The sequence below is a fragment of the Sus scrofa genome, chromosome 9, assembly GCF_054392235.1.
Source record: "Sus scrofa isolate SSC_HxYL_T2T_F1_AM1 chromosome 9, Sscrofa_HxYL_maternal_Yorkshire_Landrace_v2.0, whole genome shotgun sequence".
Lineage (NCBI taxonomy): Eukaryota > Metazoa > Chordata > Mammalia > Artiodactyla > Suidae > Sus > Sus scrofa.
Genome location: NC_139391.1, coordinates 97476136 through 97495117, shown reverse-complemented (window position 1 = coordinate 97495117; position 18982 = coordinate 97476136). Strand labels below are relative to the sequence as shown.

The window sequence follows — 18982 nt, the reverse complement described above, 5'->3', positions numbered from 1 at the left end:
TACCGGTGTATGTCACTGAATGCTGAATTGGGAAGAAATGGACAGTACGTCACCATTATATAGTATTTCTACAAGACAGACACAGGAAATATAAATGACTTGAAGAACACAGATAGTAATAAAACATTTGGGAAGTGATGGATCTTGAGTAGTTATTTCCTTGCTTTTAATGTAATTTATTTAATTTTAAGTTTGTGTAATTTAATTTTTAATAATGGCAGTGTTTTAAAAACTGAATTACCAAATGTCTGAAGCTTAACAATTAGTTCTGGCTGCAGCCCACCCTGGGAAGCAAAATGGAACTAAAACACTACCTAATAATATCATAAAGAGTGAGAGAGGGTGATTGAAGCTAAAGCCTTTTTTTTTGATGGGCGGGGGTGCACACCCACAGCATATGAAAGTTCCCAGGCTGGAGGTCAGCTATAGCTGCCAGTCTACACCACAGTCACAGCAATGCCAGATCCAAGCTGCATCTGTGACCTACACCACAGCTCACGGCAACACTGAATCCTTAACCCACTGTGCGGGGCCAGGGATTGAACTCGCATCCTCATGGATACTAGTTGAATTCGTTTCAGCTCTGCCACAATGGGAACTCCAGAGCTAAAGCCTTTTGAGGTCTTTGTATTACAATAAAGGAGTATAGACACATTTTTTTAATATGTATGCCTGCTTTCCAAGTTGCAATTAAAAGACAAAGAATTAGCTTTTAAAATTAGCTTTTAAACTTAAAATGAGAAAGAAATGAGGAAAATTTGATGAATACAGTACAAAGGAGCAAATGAGAAAAAGTAAGGATGTATAAAGAAAACATAAAGTGGTAGAAATAAACCTCAGTATAACCGAAAGACTGAATGTCACTGTAAATGATGTAAACTTGCCAAATAAGACAAATTCTTAATTTTTTTAAATCATAAATTTTAATTATATGCTGTCTATAAGAGTCATACATAGAATAGTGACACAAAAAAGTTTAAATTAGGAGAATAAAAATATAATAGGCAAATCCTAACCAAAATAATTCTGTATTAATATCATTCAACATAGACATTAAAGCAAAAAGCATTATTAAGACTAAAGAAAGACATTGTCTTTTTAAAATTTTTTTAATTTTTTAATTTTTTTGCTTTCTTTTAGAGCTGCACTCACGACATATGCAAGTTCCCAGGCTAGGGGTAGAATTGGAGCTGTAGCTTCTGGCCTACACCATGGCCACAGCAGCGCCAGATCTGAGCCGCGTCTGTGACCTACACCGCAGCTCACCACAACACTGGATCCTTAACCCAATGAGTGGGGCCAGGGATCGCACCTGCATCCTCATGGATGCTAGTCAGATTTGTTTCCACTGAGCCATGGCAGGAACTCTCCATTGTCTTTTTTAAAAAGAACTCACCACGAATGGATAATGGTGCTGAACTTACATGTATTTAACAGTATAGCCATGAAAAATAGGACACAGAAATTGATAGAATATCCAGGAGAAATGGATAAATTCTTAGTTATAGTAGAAATTTTTAACATTCTAATAATTTACAGATTAAATGGAGAGAACATTGGTAAGGCTGTAATGAACCTGAACAATGCAATTAGTTGGCTTGATCTAAAATATGATAAATGCTAACAATTAGAATACACATTCTTTTCAAGCACACATAGGGCAATTTTTATGGAGTATACTAAGTCACAAAAGAGATATCCACAAATATCAAATAATATAGTAGTGATCACAATGCAGTAAAGTTACATCCAATTGAAAAAGTTGGAGTTCCCGTTGTGGCGCAGTGGTTAACGAATCCGACTAGGAACCATGAGATTGCGGGTTCCGTCCCTGCCCTTGCTCAGTGGGTTAACGATCTGGCGTTGCCGTGAGCTGTGGTGTAGGTTGCAGACTCTGCTCGGATCCCGAGTTGCTGTGGCTCTAGCGTAGGCCGGTGGCTACAGCTCCGATTCGACCCCTAGCCTGGGAATCTCCATATGCCGCAGGAGCGGCCCTAGAAATAGCAAAAAAAAGACAAAAAAGAAAAAGTTTACCACCACCTGAAGTCCACCAATGGAGATTTTAAAAAATAAAGTCTTCCAAATTATGGGTTAAAATGAAATGAGGAAATACTTAGAAATGAACATGAATGGAAACAATGCATATTAATAGTACTAATTTTCAACTAATGCAGTACTGAGAGCATTATTTACCTTAGAAAAGAAAGAATGTAAATTAAAAAGCTAAGCATCCAAGAAGTAGATGAAAACAATCAAACCAGTTGAAAAAGAAGAGCATATACTAATGAAATAATATATACTAATGAAATAATGAAATAATGAAATAATATATACTAATGAAATTAATAAAGCCAAAAACTGATTATCTGTAAATACTAATGAAATAGTCTCAACCATTATTAAATTTAAGAATTAAGGCACAGATAGACAATTTTAAGAATTAAAAGAGCAGACAAAACTGTAAATGCAATGGAAACCCCCTAATTGTTAATAATTTTAACACTTTTATGTCAGTACCTTAGAAAACTTAGATGAAGAATTTTTATAAATATTACTTATCAATACCAATAGCTTCTCCTAGAAGCTCTCAGATGTGTGTAGCAGTTATCATATAACTGAAGGTTCCAGTAAATTGGATTGTTTTTCATCTTTTAGAGTTTTATTGAAGTAGTTGATTTACAGTGTTGTGATAATTTCTGCTGTACAACAAAGTGATTCGGTTATACATGTACACACATCCATTCACTTTCAGGCTCTTTTCCCACATAGATTATCACAGAATATTGGATAGAGTTCTCAGGGCTATACAGAAGGTCCCCTTTAAAATCTAAAATAATCCAAATGGCCATTCACAGGAGAGTGAATGGATAAGCTGCACTGTTTGTACAGCAGAATACTATCCGTTTTTGAGAGCGAATAAACTCTAGCTAGACTTATCATTGTAAATGAAAAAGCAGATTTCAAGAGAATACACATAAAACCCAGCCAAACTAAACAATGCATTAAGATGACATACGTTTGTGGTAAAGAAGGAAAGCAAGGGGATGATAAACAGATATCTCAGGATATTGCTACCTTTGCAGAGGAGGCAGGAGATGATGATCAGGGAAAAACATTCTAAGGGCTCTGAAATCTAGGTGATGGATATTTAAATATTGGCTAATCACTGATGTTTATAAACAATCATATATAGCCTATATTAAGCTGTATGTGTGCATATATTTGTAAAAGTTAACTATTTTTATTAAGGGCCACACCCACAGCATATGGAGTTTTCCAGGCTAGGGTTTGAATTGGAGCTGTAGCTGCTGGCCTATGCCACAGCCATGCCAGATCCGAGCCATGTCTGCGACCTACGTATGCCACAGCTCACGGCAACACCAGATCATTTAACCCACTGAGTGAGGCCAGGGATTGAACCCACCTCCTCATGGATACTATTGGGTTCATTATCTCTGAGCCATGATGGGAACTCCTGTAAAAGTTAACTTTAATTTCAGTATCATTTTAATGATAGGAACAGTATTAGTTACTAGTGATATGTGTCGTAAAGCCAAAATAGCTGAAAAAGTTATGTATGAAAGAATAATAAATGATATAGAAGAATACTTTAAGAAAAAGATTGTAATTAATATCCTGAGATGAATTTGAAGGTATGTTGTATCTAAAAAGAATAGAATGCCATGATAAGGGAGCAGTAGGAAACATGAAAAAATATTGGAAATTTAAAAGATTTCCTAAATTGAAACATTTAAGTTAAGGATTTGGAGGATAAATTCAGTGAAGACTCCTATAAGCAGAGCAAAAGGACAAAGAAACAATAAATGAGTGAAAAGAGAGGATCTAAGAAATATCATATCTGTTAGAAGTTTGCTAATAATAATAGCTAGGAATTATATATTCCATACAGGGTACCAGGCAGTATTCTAAGCGCTTTACCTCTATTGATTCATTTGATCTTCTCAACTAGTTTAAATTATTGTTCCCACCTTTTTAGATGGTGAAGCTAAGGCACAGAGAGATTAAGTAATTTACCCAACCATGTACACATAGCTTATAAATAGTAGAACTGGAATATGACACAAGGCAATCCCTAAGATTGCTGGCCTAACCTAGATATCATACCACATCACACTAATTTGTTAACACTAAAATTTTAATAACTGTTTTTGAAAAATAATCATATAGAGACAGGTTTTGAATGATCATTCTGTAACTAGGTCTGTATTTTGAAGCTAGGAGGCACTTAGTGTTATCACTGTTGTGGTGCTTAGAAATTATAATGTTTTAAGTAAGTTTTACCTTAAATTACAAACATATTTTACTGAACTTTAAGGAAGAGCTTTAAATAATGGAGAAGGTATGTTAAATTTGTTATTCAATTAAAACAATTATTTTTTTTACCATTTCATCAGTGATTCTTTGAAATGATTTCATTGCAGTATGGGTAAGAATAGCATTTAGTCTATTCAGCATTTATCTTCAAGATGTGTATTAGAATTTTTGCACTTGCTGTATCTTGGTGATCTGTATTTCCAGGGTTATCTCGAAGAACTCTTACGACTTCGAGAGAACCAGCTGTCTGAATCTGTCTCCCAAAACAAAATACTGCTACAGAGGATTGAAGACTCTGATCTGGCTCATAAACTGGAAAAGGAACAATTAGAATACATAATTGTGGAGCTTCAAGATCAGCTGTAAGTGAAACCTTTTGGAAAAAAATTTGCCAGTAGTAGAATTACAAAAAATGTCATGTTTGACCTAAGGTTCAAGTTCAAAGAAATCTGGTTGCTTACTGTTCGTTTGTGCTTACTCTTTTTTAAAAAATTACTTATTTCTTATAAAAGTAATCCATGCTCACTGTAGAAACGTTACAAAATACAGAAAGAAAATAAAACTCACCTTCAGTTGTGCTGTTTACAGTTAAATGTTAATTTAAAAAAGTTATTTAGTGGTTGATTGACTGATTTCAAAAAGATTGTATATAAGACTGGTATTACTCAAAGTACAGTGCCTGTATATAAACTGTATGTTACCAGGTTGTGCCAGAATGTCACTAAGTATAGTTTAGTAGAGCTGACTTTTTTTCCACTGCAAGACATTTTTGTTCATGAGGAAAACTGTGTATTGTTCCACATTCTGGTACAGCTCCTTAACTTACACTGTTCAAAGCATTTGTACTAAATAATCATACAATTTTGTCAAACTTAATTTTATCAGTTTGTTTTTTATGGTGAAAATCTTTTCATAGTAATATTTACTTAATCTTAAAGATGATTTTTAAATTTTTGGTTTTGAAATAATTTCAAACTTTGAGAAAATTTGCAAGTATAGTACAAAATAATTCCCATGTACCCCTTCCTAGATTCACCAATTTTCATCATTTTACCGCATCTGTCATCAAACATGTCATACAAACATATGATTTCCTGAACCATTTGAGAGATTGCATACATAATATTTCTTTATCCTTTGTTACTCTAGTGTGTCTTTCCCAAAATCAGAGACACTCTCTTAAATATCTACAGTTTGGAGATCCCCTGGAGATCCCCCTGTGGTCTGGCTCAGTGGGTTGAGTTTCCAGCATTGTTGCAGCTGTGGCTTAGGTCCTAACTACAGCTTGGATCTGATGCCTGGCCTGGGAACTTCATATGCTGCAGGGCAGTCAAAAAAGAAAAAAAAAATGCCATTAAATACACACCATTCAGCTGTCAATTTTGGAAATTTAAATCAATACAATGCTTCCATTTTGCCTATAATTCCTATTTCACTTTCATCAATTGCCTCAGTAATATCTATATTGCTTTTGATTTTTTGGTATAGAGTCGAATCTAGGATCACATTTCACATTTGGTTGTCAGTCTCTTTAGTCACTTTTAACTTAGAATGGTTTTTCAGTTATTGTCTCACGAGAGATAGGTATTTCTAAGAATGCAGGTTAGTAATTTTACAGGCTATCCCTCAATTTGAATTTGTTTGTTTTTCATTGTGATAAGAATGAGCTTATCCATTTATGGCTGGAATATAACATAAGTGGTGTATCCTCAAAATAATCACATTCAAAGGTCCATGAAGTCTGTTGGCTTTTTATTAGTGATGTTAATTTAATTTAATTTTATTTTATTTTATTAATAGCCTCACCTGCAGCATATGGAAGTTTCAGGGCTGGGATGGAATCAGAGCTGCAGCTTCTGGCCTACACCACATCCACTGCAACACCAGATCTGAGCCATATCTGTGACCTATGCTGCAGCTTGTGGCAACTCCAGGTCCTTTAACCCACTGAAAAAGTCCAGGGATCGAACCCGCATCCTCACATAAGACTAGTTGGGTTCTTAATTTGCTGAGCCACAACAGGAACTCCAGTGATGTTAAATTTTTTTTGTCTTTTTTTTTTTTTTTGGCATTTCTTGGGTCGCTCCCTCAGCATATGTAGGTTCCCAGGCTAGGGGTCTAATCGGAGCTGTAGCCACTGGCCTATGCCACAGCCACAGCAATGCAGGATCCAAGCCATGTCTGCAACCTACACCACAGCTCATGGCAATGCTGGATCCTTAACCCACTGAGCAAGGGCAGGGACGGAACCCGCAACCTCATGGTTCCTAGACGGATTCGCTAACCACTGCACCACGACGGGAACTCCAGTGATGTTAATTTTAATCATTTGGTTAAGGTGTTTTTCTGTTCTAAGTAGTTACTGCTGTTCCTTTTGTAATTAACATGTAATTTTTACAAGAAGATACTCTAAGTAAATATAAAAGATGATTTTTTTAAGTAAAGTTTTTATTAAGAAACATAAAAGTTTAATGTTTTCTGGGAATTTGTATCTTGATGAAAAGAATTATGTTCATATATTATTTCTTAAATTTTTTCTAAGATTTTAAAGATGGTGTGCCCTATGTTGTAAGGTGCCAATTAATAGCTCCTGAAACCCATCACTGCTATTAGCAGGGATAAAAATATTATGAATCAGGGAGTTCCCGTCGTGGCTCAGCAGAAACAAATCTGACTAGCATCCACAAGCATGCAGGTTTAATCCCTGGCCTGACTTGGTGTGGGTTAAGGATCTGGTGTTGCCATGAGCTATGGTGTAGGTCACAGACGCAGCTCGGATCCTGCGTTGCTGTCACTGTGGCTGTGGCGTAGGCCAGCAGCTACAGCTCCAATTCAGCCCCTAGCTTGGGAACCTCCATATGCCCTGTGTGCAGCCCTAAAAAGACAAAAACAAAAACAAACAAACAAACAAAATATATATATGTATGTATGTATTTATTATGAAGCAAACAATAGAGTTTTCTGGTTATTTCTTTAAAATTAAAAGATTAAAAAAATAATTCGATTTATCTTTGGCAAGCAATACTGATGATTTGTCTAAATGCTTTTAACTTAAAAATAATTATGTAATTAGTTTTTATTTTATCACAGAGATATTTTCATTTGAAAAATTAAATTTGAATGTATCGCATTTATTTTATATCTGACAATTTAAAGGAAGCAGACTTTCAAAGTTTTTAGTTTGAAAAAGAATCTGTATCATACGTCCATCACGGCAGTGTCATTGATCTTCCTGGCTTTGCAAAGGAGCTTTACAATTGTTTTCAATTTCTTTAAGCTACCACAGCAAAAAGTAAAACATTAAGTCCACCGATCAGAATTAAAGTATTTGGACTTTGTCAAAAGCCTTTTCTGCATCTGTTGAGAGAATCATGAGGGTTTTGTTCTTCAATTTGTTAATGTGGTGTATCACAGTGATTGATTTGTGGATATTGGAGAATCCTTGCATCCCTGGAATAAAACCCATTTGATCATGGCGTACAATCCTTTTACTGTATTGTTGGATTCAGTTTGCTAGTGTTTTGTTGAGGATTTTTGCATCTATGTTCATCAGTGAAATTGGCCTGTAATTTTCTTTTTTTGTGGTATCTTTTGTTTTGGTATCAGGGTGATGGTGGCCTCATAGAATGAATTTGGGAGTATCCCTTCCTCTGCAATTTTTTTGGAATAGTTTCGGAAGGATAGGTGTTAGCTCTTCTCTAAATGTTAATAGAACTTGCCTGTGAAGCTATCTGGTCCTGGACTTTTGTTTGTTGGAAGTATTTTAATCACAGTTTCAGTTTCAGTTCTTGTGATTGGTCTGTTCATCTTTTCTGTTTCATCTTGGTTTAGTCTTGGAAGATTGCACTTTTCTAAGAATTTGTCCATTTTTCTAGGTTTTCTGTTTATTGGCCTATAGTTACATATAGTAGTCCCTTACGATCCTTTATATTTCTGTGATATCCATTGTTACTTCTCCTTTTTCACTTGTAATTTTACTGATTTGAGTCCTCTCTTTTTCTTGATAAGTCTGGCTAAGGGTTTATCAATTTTGTTGATCTTTTCAAAGAACCAGCTTTTAGTTTCATTGATCTTTTTATGGTTTTCTTCATCTCTATTTCATTTTTTTATTTATTTATTTTGCTTTCCAGGGCCGCACCACAGCATATGGAGGTTCCCAGACTTGGGGTTGAATCAGAGCTACAGCTATCGGCCTACACCACAGCCACAGCAACACAGGATCCAAGCCATGTCTGTGACCTACACCACAGTTCACAGCAATGCTGGATCCTTAACCCTCTGAGCAAAGCCAGGGATCAAACCCGCAATCTTATGGTTCCTAGTCAGATTCATTTCCACTAGGCAGTAATGGGAACTCCTCTGTTTCATTTATTTCCGCTCTGATACTTATTATTTCTTTCCTTCTGCTAACTTTAGGTCTTGTCTGTTCTTCTCTCTCTAGTTTCTTTAGGGGTAAAGTTAGGGTTGTTTATTTGAACTTTGTTTGTTTGTTTCCTGAGGTAGGCTTACATTGCAATGAACTTCCCTCTTAGAACTGCTTTTGCTGGATCACGTAGGTTTTGGATTATTCTGTCTTTATTGTCATTTGCTTTTAAGTATTTTTTAATTTCTTCTTTGATTTCTTCAGTGATCCATTGGTTGTTTAATAGTGTATCGTTTAGTCTCCACATGTTTCTGTTTTTTGCAGTTTTTCTCTTGTTGTTGATTTCCAGTCATATAGCGTTGTGGTCAGAAAAGATGCTTGATATGATTTCAGTTTTCTTAAATTTACCAGGGCTTAATTTGTGACCCAGAATGTCATCTATCCTAGAGAATGTTCCATGTGTACTTGAGAAGAATATGTATTCTGCTGCTTTTGGATGGAATATTCTATAAATATCCATTAAGTCCATCTGGTCTATGTGTCATTTAGGGCTTGTGTTTTTTTGTTGATTTTCTGTCTGGATGATCTGTCCATTGCTGTAAGTGGGGTGTTAAAGTCCCCCACTATTATTGTGTTATTGTCAATTTCTCCTTTTAAGGCTGTTAGCAATTAACTTATATATTGAGGTGATCCTATATTAGATGCATTTATATTTACAATTTTTATATCTTCTTCTTGGATCATTCTCTTTTTTTTTTTTTTCCTTCTTAGGGCCACACTCACGGCACATGGAAGTTCCCAGGCTAGGGTCAAATCGGAGCTACAGCTTCCAGCCTACACCACAGTGCATGATCCAAGCCACTTCTGTGACCTACACCACAGCTCACAGTGGTGCCAGATCTTTAACCCACTGAGCAGGGCCATGGTTCAAATCCACATCCTCATGAATCCTAGTCAGGTTCAATACCACTGAGCCATGACAGAAACTCCCAGATTGATCCTTTGATCATTATATAATGTCCTTCTTTGTCTCCTACAATATTCTTTATTTTAGGGTCTATTTTGTCTGATAGGAGTATTGCTATTCCAGCTCCCTTTTGATTCTTGTTTGCATGGAATATTTTCTTCCATCCTCTCACTTTCAATTTGTGTGTGTCCCTAGAACTGAAGTGGGTCTCTTGAAGACAGCATATATATGGTTCTTGTTTTTGTATCCATTCAGCCAGTCTATGTCTTTTAGTTGGGGTACTTAGTCCATATACGTTTAAGGTAATTATTGGTGTGTGTGTTATCGCCATTTTATTAACTGTTTTGGATTTGTTTTTGTTGCTCTTTTTTCTTCCCTTCTCTTGTGGTTTGATGACTGTCTTTAGTGTTATATTTGAGTTGATTTTTCTTATTTGTGTGTGTCTCTATTATAGATTTTTGCTTGGCAGTTACTCTGAAGTATTTATATAGTTTGTATACATACAAGATTGTTTTAAGTTGTTGGTCTTTTAATTGAAAGTGTATCTCCAGTGTCCTGCATTTCTACCCTCCTCTTCTTCTTATTTTTCTTTTTTTTTTTTTTTGTCTTTTTGCCATTTTCTTGGGCCACTCCCACGGCATATGGAGGTTCCCAGGCTAGGGATCTAATCGGAGCTATAGCCACTGGCCTACACCAGAGCCACAGCAACTCGGGATCCGAGCCGTGTCTGCAACCCACACCACAGCTCACGGCAACACTGGATCCTTAACCCACTAAGCAAGGCCAGGGATCAAACCCAAAACCTCATGGTTCGTAGTCAGATTCGTTAACCACTGAGCCATGACGGGAACTCCTCTCTTCTTATTTCTCATTTTTGTAGCATATTTGTGTGTGGATGATTTCCTACCTTTACTGTATGTATCCTTTGCTGGTGAGCCTTGTCATTTGTAATATTTTTGTGTCTAGTTGTGGCCTTTTCTTTTCTGCCTAGAGAAGTTCCTTTAGTATTCTTTGTAAAGCTGGTTTAGTGGTACTGAATTCTCATAGCTTTTGCTTGTCTATAAAGCTTTTGATTTCTCCTTCAAATCTGAATGAGAGCCTTGCTGGGTAGAGTAATCGTGGTTGGAGTTTTTTTTTTATTTCATCACTTTAAATATATCATGTCACTCACTTCTGGCCTGCAGAGGTTCTCCTGAAAAATCTGCTGATAATCTTATCGGGGTTCCCTTGTACGTTGTTTGTTTCTTTTCCCTAGTTTCTTTCAGTATTTTCCCTTTGTCTTTACTTTTGGTCAGTTTGATTAATATGTGTCTTTGGTGTTCCTCCTTGGGTTAATTTTATATGGTACTTGTTGTGCTTCCTGGATTTGAGTATATGATTCCTTTCCCATTTTAGGGAAGTTTTGGGCTTTTATCTCTTCAGATATTTTTTCTGGCCCTTTCTCTCTCTCTTCTTCTTCAGGCACCCCTTTAATATGGATGTTGGTGCCTTTAATGTTTCCCCAGAGTTCTCTTAGACTGTCTCATTTGTTTTCAATCTTTTTTCTCTTTTCTGTTTCACATCAGTGATTTCCACTAGTCTGTCCTCCACCTCACTTGTTTGTTCTTCTGCCTCCAGTTTATTTCCAAGATCTTGAATCATCTTCACTATCATCAATCTAAAGTCTTTTTCTGGAGATTGATAATCTCCAGACAACTTAGCTGTTTTTCTGGGGCTTTTTTCTTGCTCCTTATTTAAATTATAGTTCTCTGCCTTTTAATTTTGTATAGGTTTTTGGTGTGGTCTCCTTTCTGCAGACAATAGAGTTATAGCCGGTCATGCTTCTGATGTCTGCCTCCCCTTGTGGCTGAAGTTGGTATGGAGGCTTGCTGTAGGCTTCATAATAGGAAGGACTGGTGACTTCCCACTGGTAGGTGCAGTTGATTCTTAGCCCTCTGGTGGGTGGGGCTTTGTCTCTGGGTGTGATTAGAGGTGGCTCTGTGCCTGAGTAAGATTAGAGGTGGCTGTGTGTCTTTAGGCAGCCTCTTTGCTGATGGGTGGGGCTGTGATCCCATTCAGATTATTGTTTGACCTGATGGGTGGAGCCAGATTTTTCCAAAATTGCCTTATCCAGAGAAGCACACCCTGATGATTATTCCAGAGACCTTTGCCTCCAGTGTCCTTCCCCCACAATGAGCCTCAGTTGCCACCTTTTTTCCCAGGAGATCCTCCAAGAACTGCAGTCAGGTCCAACCCAGAATCCTGTGGAGACTCTGCTTTGCCCTGGGACTCAGTGCACATGAAAGCTTGTGTGCATCTTTCAAGAATGGGGGTCTTTGTTTCCCCCAATCCTGTGGAGCTCCTGTACAGAAGCCCCACTGGCCTTCATTGCCAAATGCTCTGGGAGCTTCTTCTCCCAGTGCCAGAACCCCAGGCATGGGGACCTGACATGGAGCTCAGAACTCTCACTCCTCTAGGTGAGTCTCTGTGATACAGTTACTTTTCAGTCTGTGGGCTGCCCACCAGGCAGGTATGGGTTTGTTTATATCACGTAATTGCCCTTCCTGCCGTCTTGCTATGGCCTCCTCTGTCTTCTGGAGTAGGATAACCGTTTTTGATAGTTCACAGTCTATTTGATTGAAGGTTGTTCAGTATTTGGTTGTAATTTTGTTGCTTTTTATGAGAGAAGGTCAACCCCCATCCTTCTACTCTGCTGTCTTAATCCAGATCCTATATATATTTTAAACAAAGGTGCCTGCCTGTGACTTACCTCAATAGCTGTTGAGTTAATTGGTCAAATGTGGGACCCAGGCAAGTGTAATGTATTTACTCTTCAAAGGTGCTTCTAATGGGTAGTCAGCGTTGGAAGCCACTGCTGGGTTAAATTTAGCTTTTATGACAAGAATATTTTATAGGTAGTGCTGTGTATCTCATATTGGGAAGCAGACAGGTTGTCCCACTTTTATTGATCTTATGATAGAAGAGTGGATTTAGGTGACAGCCTGAAGTGACAGCCTTATTTCTCCTTTGTAAATGTTCTCATCAGCCTTTCCTCTAATGGCTTGACCTAATAGCAATTGATTCATTAGGATTTATAAAATAGTGATATCCTAATTGTTATTCCCTCCATGCTTATTGGCTGGAATCATCTATAAAGAACTTTCTCTCATCACAGCTGTTTGGTGGTTACCATGACTGTTTTTGTAGGATATTATTAATTTTCAGAATAAGATCCTGATGTCCTACTTAGCTACTAATGAAGATTTTGTTTTCCTTCCTCTCATTTTTGAGATTGTGAAATTGTCATATATAATGTTTTATAATGTGAATTAACTCATATAAGAGTCATAAAAAAGAGGATGATATCAGTATGGCAAAGAACTCACCTTGGTTCATAATTGATTTTTCCTAGAAGTTAATGTTCCTAAGCAAATAACATCAGCAGAATACAAAATACACTAATATAGGCAAATACTGCAGGCCACCAATAGATGGCACTCTCTCACTGTACATAATACTCCCTCACCAGGCATTCCTCTGGTTCAGTTGAACTAGAACTCAGAGGTACATGTTCTGTGGTTACCCACCTTTGTCCATTTTGTTCGCGCCTTCATGGCAAGCCTGAGTCTCAGCAGCCTTGACCTTTCCTCACAAGACCCTCTTCCATCAAGTGGCTTTTACTTTTTTTGTGGTTAAAGTTATTGTCATTGTAGTTATTGTAATATTTCTTTCTTTAATAGGAATTTAACACACATTTTTAATTGGGTTTAAATTTTATTAGGATTGTTAGTGTTTTTCTTGGTATTCTAGTTAAAAGGTTAAATAGACTTTGTGTTTTCAGCCCCTAACTCTGCTCTCCCAATAAGGCCAGTTATTTTTAGTGTATCATTACAGAATAATGTTTTGTTTTGTTTCTTCATTATAGTCAAAATGTCTGTATATTCGGTGTACTTGTGTCACTTATATTTATTTTTCTATTTGATGCTCAAATTCTCTTGTCTTTGTCTAAGGAAAGAGACAAGAAATGGAAATGCCTTCATATTAATTCCTGTGTCCCTTCTAACATGACCCATTTGTCTTTGATAACTTCCTTGCTTTCTGGTACAGAATATCCTAGGTTCATCTTATATATTTCCTGCTCTGGAGTCAGCCTTTCCTCTAAGGATCCAGGGTTTATATTTTAAACTGAGAGGGAAAAGAAAATAGTTGAGGTTTTCGTGAAGTTCTAAATTGCTCACGAATGTTTCTTTCTTTTCAAAGAATACCATCAAGTTAAGGTCTAAAGTGCAATCAGGATAAAATAAGATACAAGGATGTAATGTACAGCACTGGGAATATAGTCAGTATTTTACAATAATCTTAAAAAGAGTACACTTCATGAAAATATTAAATCACTATGTTATACACCTGAAACTAATATGATATTGTAAATCAGCTATACTTCAATCTCTTAAAGTGCAAACATAGTTGAAAAGCACTTAAAAGACTTTGTTAGATTTTAGGTTAACTTTTTGGGCAAGAATATCGCATAGGTAAATAATTTATAATTTTTTGATATATAGCTCATTTTTAGGCTTCTTTCGAAATAATTTTTATTTGGAGGAGAATAATTGTAAAGTGATATAAAGTGAATATTTATACCACGGCTGTGTCTAAAATTAACAAAAGCCCAAAGTACAATTAAAGAACACTTTTATATTAACATTATGAAGTTAGGGTATTCACAAGCTATATAAGCATTTTCCAGTTCTAGTAAGCTTCAAATGAATAAAGAGTAAATTCTCATTACTTGGTGCTAAATTACTTTCGTAACTTCTCTAATATTCAGTCATTCACTTAACAAATATTTATTGAGAATGCATGAAGAGCCAGGTGCTGTTATAGGTGCTAGTAACTCAGGATGAATAAAGCATAGTCCCTGCCCTCATAGAGTTTACATTGGGTGAATGGCAGACACTGAAACCCACAATAAACAAATAGCGCCTAAGTGATGGTCCATTTCCTCTTCCAAGACAGTCTAGAGAGGCTGGAAGTAGGTAGCTCTCTTACTCTGTGTTTCTAAGAGAGTGAGGATATGGAATGTATCAACACCTTGTGTTTGATGGCTTTCTACTTCCCAAACTTTAGCGCCCTCTACCTCGTCATTCTACTCATTAGCATAAAATTCCACATTGCTGTAGTCATGCTGTATTATTAGATCCTTTATTTTCATAAAGATTAAAGCCTAATATTTTCTCAGTGTGCCCTGTCACAAATAGCCACTGGACTGCATCCTGAGAATTACAGTACATCAAGAAATAAATAGTAAGTGGAAAATAACAAAGGTTTGTTGCAAGGATGTTGGGCATTTGCTAGACTCACTCTCAAAACTTTCCTTGTAGCCATTGGCTTCAAATGTATTGCCTTATCAAAATTTAAAATTGCCTTATATCATGGACCTTTGGGGTCACTTAGGAATACTCAGAGTCACAAATAATAAATATTAAGTGCCAAGGGTTATCTCCCTTATGTATATGTAGCAGCTAAAAGCATAACTTCATCATGAGCATCAGCACAGCCTCTGAAGTAAGTGGGGAAGGAACAAAGTGAGGGAGAGAGGATAACCCTCAAGTTTGGGCATACAAAGTAAAGAATTAAATAAATGAACAAAATAATAGCTTTGAATTGGCTAAGCACTGCTATCAAAGTATAGCGTATGGGATTCTCCATCTTTTAAAAGAGCTTGTAAGTAACAGTAGACTTGCGCCTAATCTATCAAAGCAAGAAAGACGAAACTGGAAATTTTTGTCTTTTTATCTTTCATTTAAAATAATGACTGTAATATTGAAGGCTCAAAAGAATATAAAATATTGTTTTTGAAGCCATTGTACCCTGTATTTGCAGGGAATCTATTTGAGGACTTTGAGAATAGAAGTGGAAGGAATTGTTAGGAATATGAAAATTAAGGATTAAGTGGAGGAAGACACCTTCACTGAAGGAGACTAGGAAGCAACAGCCAGAGAGAATGTAGTTTTGTTATTATTTTACAAGGGAGAAAAATTATATTAGATCACAAGGGGAGCTTTAAAATTTTTCAGTGCCTGGGCCCCACCATCATAGACTCTGATTTCATTGATCTAAGATTTGGGTATCAGTATTTTTTAAGTGCTTCCCCAGTTATTTGAATATATAGTCAGAGTAGAGAATCAGTAGACTATAAGTTTATTGTAATGTTTAACAAAGCAAAGTTATACTTATTATGCTTTTAATAGCAGTTGAATTGCTTCCCTGAACGTTAAAGCTACCCGCCTGTTTTATTTTAAGCAAGAAAGACACATTGGTATTTAGTTTTGAAGTAGAATATATTCTATATTTGCTATTTTCCTTTGCAATTTGATTTTTTTCAAGGTTCTTTTTCTTGAAGAGTCTGTGTTATCCTTTACATTCAGAAAAGTGAGACACAGCTTATTTCAATAACAATAAAATTTACTGTTTTGTATTCCAACATTGTTCATTCTACTGATGTTTTTTATTTTGTTTGTGTTGTTTTTGCTTTTTAGGGCTGCACCCACAGCATATGGAGGTTCCAAGGCTAGGTGTTGAATCAGAGCTACAGTCAACAACTTATACCACAGCTCACATCAACACCAGATACTTAACCCCCTGAGTGAGGCCAGGGATCGAACCTGTAACGTCTTGGTTCCTAGTCGTATTCGTTTCTGCTGCACCACAATGGGAACTCCTCTACTGACATTTATTAAATCCCTCTTCTGTCTTAGGTGCTGGGCTTGGTACTAAGAATGCAGAAATAAATTTGTTCTTGTTGTGGCCCTCAAAGTGTTTACAGAGGGCATAGACATAAATATTAAAGAGAAATAAAGGTGTCACAGGTGCTGTGATAGATACAATGGGAAACAAAGCATGTCATTGTAAAGGAGAATGAACTGGAAAGGGTTTAAGGAGGTGGTGATGTTTATACTCATTATTTAAAGTGGTTTAAACATTTGCTAGTCTAGTATAGGAAGAGATGGACCTTCTAGGCAGAGAAAATAATAAAAGCCAAAGACAGAGAGATTAAAGAGTTGAGCAAACATAGGAAAATGCATGGTGGCTCCTTATAACTCAGACAGAGAGAGAAGGGGTGTGTGTGTGTGTGAGAAAAAGAGAGACAGAACCCAGATGAGAAAGGACTTTATATGCCATGCTAAGGAGCTCTGTGGAGTTCCCAGTATCAGATCAGATTTCCATTTTTGGAAGATAAACCATTGAAATAGTATTTCTCATGTATAAACAAATATTTATTGAATACCTACTTTGTTCCAAGAACTGCACCAGATACTGAGAATTTTTGACATGAATGAGATAATCTTAAGGATATCAAAGTTAACTAAATGACATCTAAATGATGTGATGAGTGTATAGGAACATGTATGTATATGTACAATTATAAAAGTATATACACTTGACAAATGTAACACAGTAGTGGTGGTTCAGGGAAAGCATCACTAAGGAGTTAATATTTGAATAGGACTTTTCAGGCATTCTCTAGGTGACCAAGGGAGAGGAAGAGAGGAAGATTACCTAGGTAAAAGGAAAAGCACATACAGAAACACAGGTGCAAAACATCATGAGAAAGATCAGTGTAAAAAAAACATTAACTTAAGTATTATTAGAAGCAAGTCGTTTTTCTGGGAATACTGAAATATCTTTGGGGAACCATAGATTTTTACCTGAGATTAGCCTCTATTAAAAATTAAAATATCCTTGTTGGCCCATACTCATGTGAAAAATTCTAACAGACTGAATTTTAGCCAATCACTTAATAACTTGGATGTGGAATGCTATTTTAAAACAAAACAGTAGGATTCCCCACTTTGGTAGTGGTTTAAGAATCCAACCACAGGGAGTTCCCATTGTGGCTAAGCAGTAATGAACCTGACTAGTATCCATGAGGATTCGGGTTCCATCCTTGGCCTCACTCAGTAGGTTAAGGATCTGGTGTTACCTTGAGCTGTGGTGTATGTCTCAGACTTACCTCAGGTCTGGCATTCCTGTGGCTATGGTGTAGGCTGGCAGCTGTGGCTCTGATTGGACCCTAGCCTGGGAACTTCCATATGCTATGGGTGTGGCCCTAAATTTAAAAAACAAAAAAGGAGAGAGTCTGACCACAGTGGCTTAGGTCACTGTGGAGGCCCAGTTTTGATCCCTGGCCTGGCACAATGGGTTAAAGGAGCTTGCATTATAGCAACTGCATCATAGGCTACAGCTGGGGATCGGATTCAGTCCCTGGCCTGGGAACTTCCATATGCCACAGGTGCGGCCATTAAAAAAAAGAGAGAGAGGGAGTTCCCGTTGTGGCTCGGTGGTTAACAAATCCGACTAGGAAGGATGAGGTTGCGGATTCGATTCCTGGCCTTGCTCAGTGGGTTAAGGATCCAGCATTGCCATGAGCTGTGGTGTAGGTTGCAGACGCATATCAGATCCCACGTGGCTGTGGCTGTGGCATAGGCTGGTGGCTACAGCTCCGATTAGACCCCTAGCCTGGGAACCTCCATATGCTGCAGATATGGCCCTAGAAAGGGCAAAAAAAAGAGAGAGAGAGAGAGAGGGGCAGTAACTAACAGCACATTTCTTTTAAATTTGTTTTTTTCTTTAAAAAACATTGACAAATTTCCACTGTGAAGTCTTTGATGTGTATGGTCCAGAGTCTTACTGTATTGTGTTGTATTCTACCATACTTAGTTAAAATAATAATCATGTGAAGAATAATTGTAATCCTAGGAAAAATAGTGTTGGTGGTAAATTATATATAGTGAAAATTATATATTTAGAAGGTATAGGAACTTTTCAGACTTTAGTTCGTTTCCATAGAATGAATTGTTTTCATTGAATCTTTCTGTCATACCAAGGAGGAATTAATACTAAGCTGTTTTTACTTTGAAAAAGAAAACAGCTCCTTGTACCTTAACTGAAAACTATTTATTTTATTTTGTTTTTTGTCTTTTTAAGGCCACACATGCAACATACGGAGGTTCCCAAGCTAGGGGTCAAATCGGAGCTGCAGCTGCCACCCTAAGCCACAGCCACAGCAATGCCAGATCTAAGCCATATCCATGACCTACACTGCAGCTTTTGGCTATGTCAGTCCTTTAACTCACTGAGTGAGGCCAGGGATCAAACCCACATCATCATGGATACTAGTCAGGTTCTTAACCCGCTGAGCCACAACAGGAACTCCCTTAACTGAAAACTGTTTTTTAAAACTGATTTTTAGGAGAGCTGGACTCCATATTTCATAGAGAGCTTTATGTTTATAAGTCCACAGTATTTGAATTTATGTATTGCCATCAAAGACATAC

General features: G+C 36.9%; 1 protein-coding gene across 18 annotated transcripts in view; it reads left to right on the top strand.

Annotated features, from left to right (window-relative positions):
* Window positions 1-18982, top strand: part of RUNDC3B (RUN domain containing 3B) — a 294945-nt gene that overhangs the window by 235308 nt on the left and 40655 nt on the right. For all 18 annotated transcript variants that reach the window (XR_014815985.1, XR_014815984.1, XR_014815983.1 and 15 more), the window contains one exon: window positions 4540-4697. Coding sequence is in view for 14 of the 18 variants with exons in the window: in XM_084977269.1 (XP_084833395.1) it covers window positions 4540-4697 (158 nt within the window). In the remaining 4 variants the exon portion in view is untranslated. The remainder of the gene's footprint in view (window positions 1-4539; window positions 4698-18982) is intronic.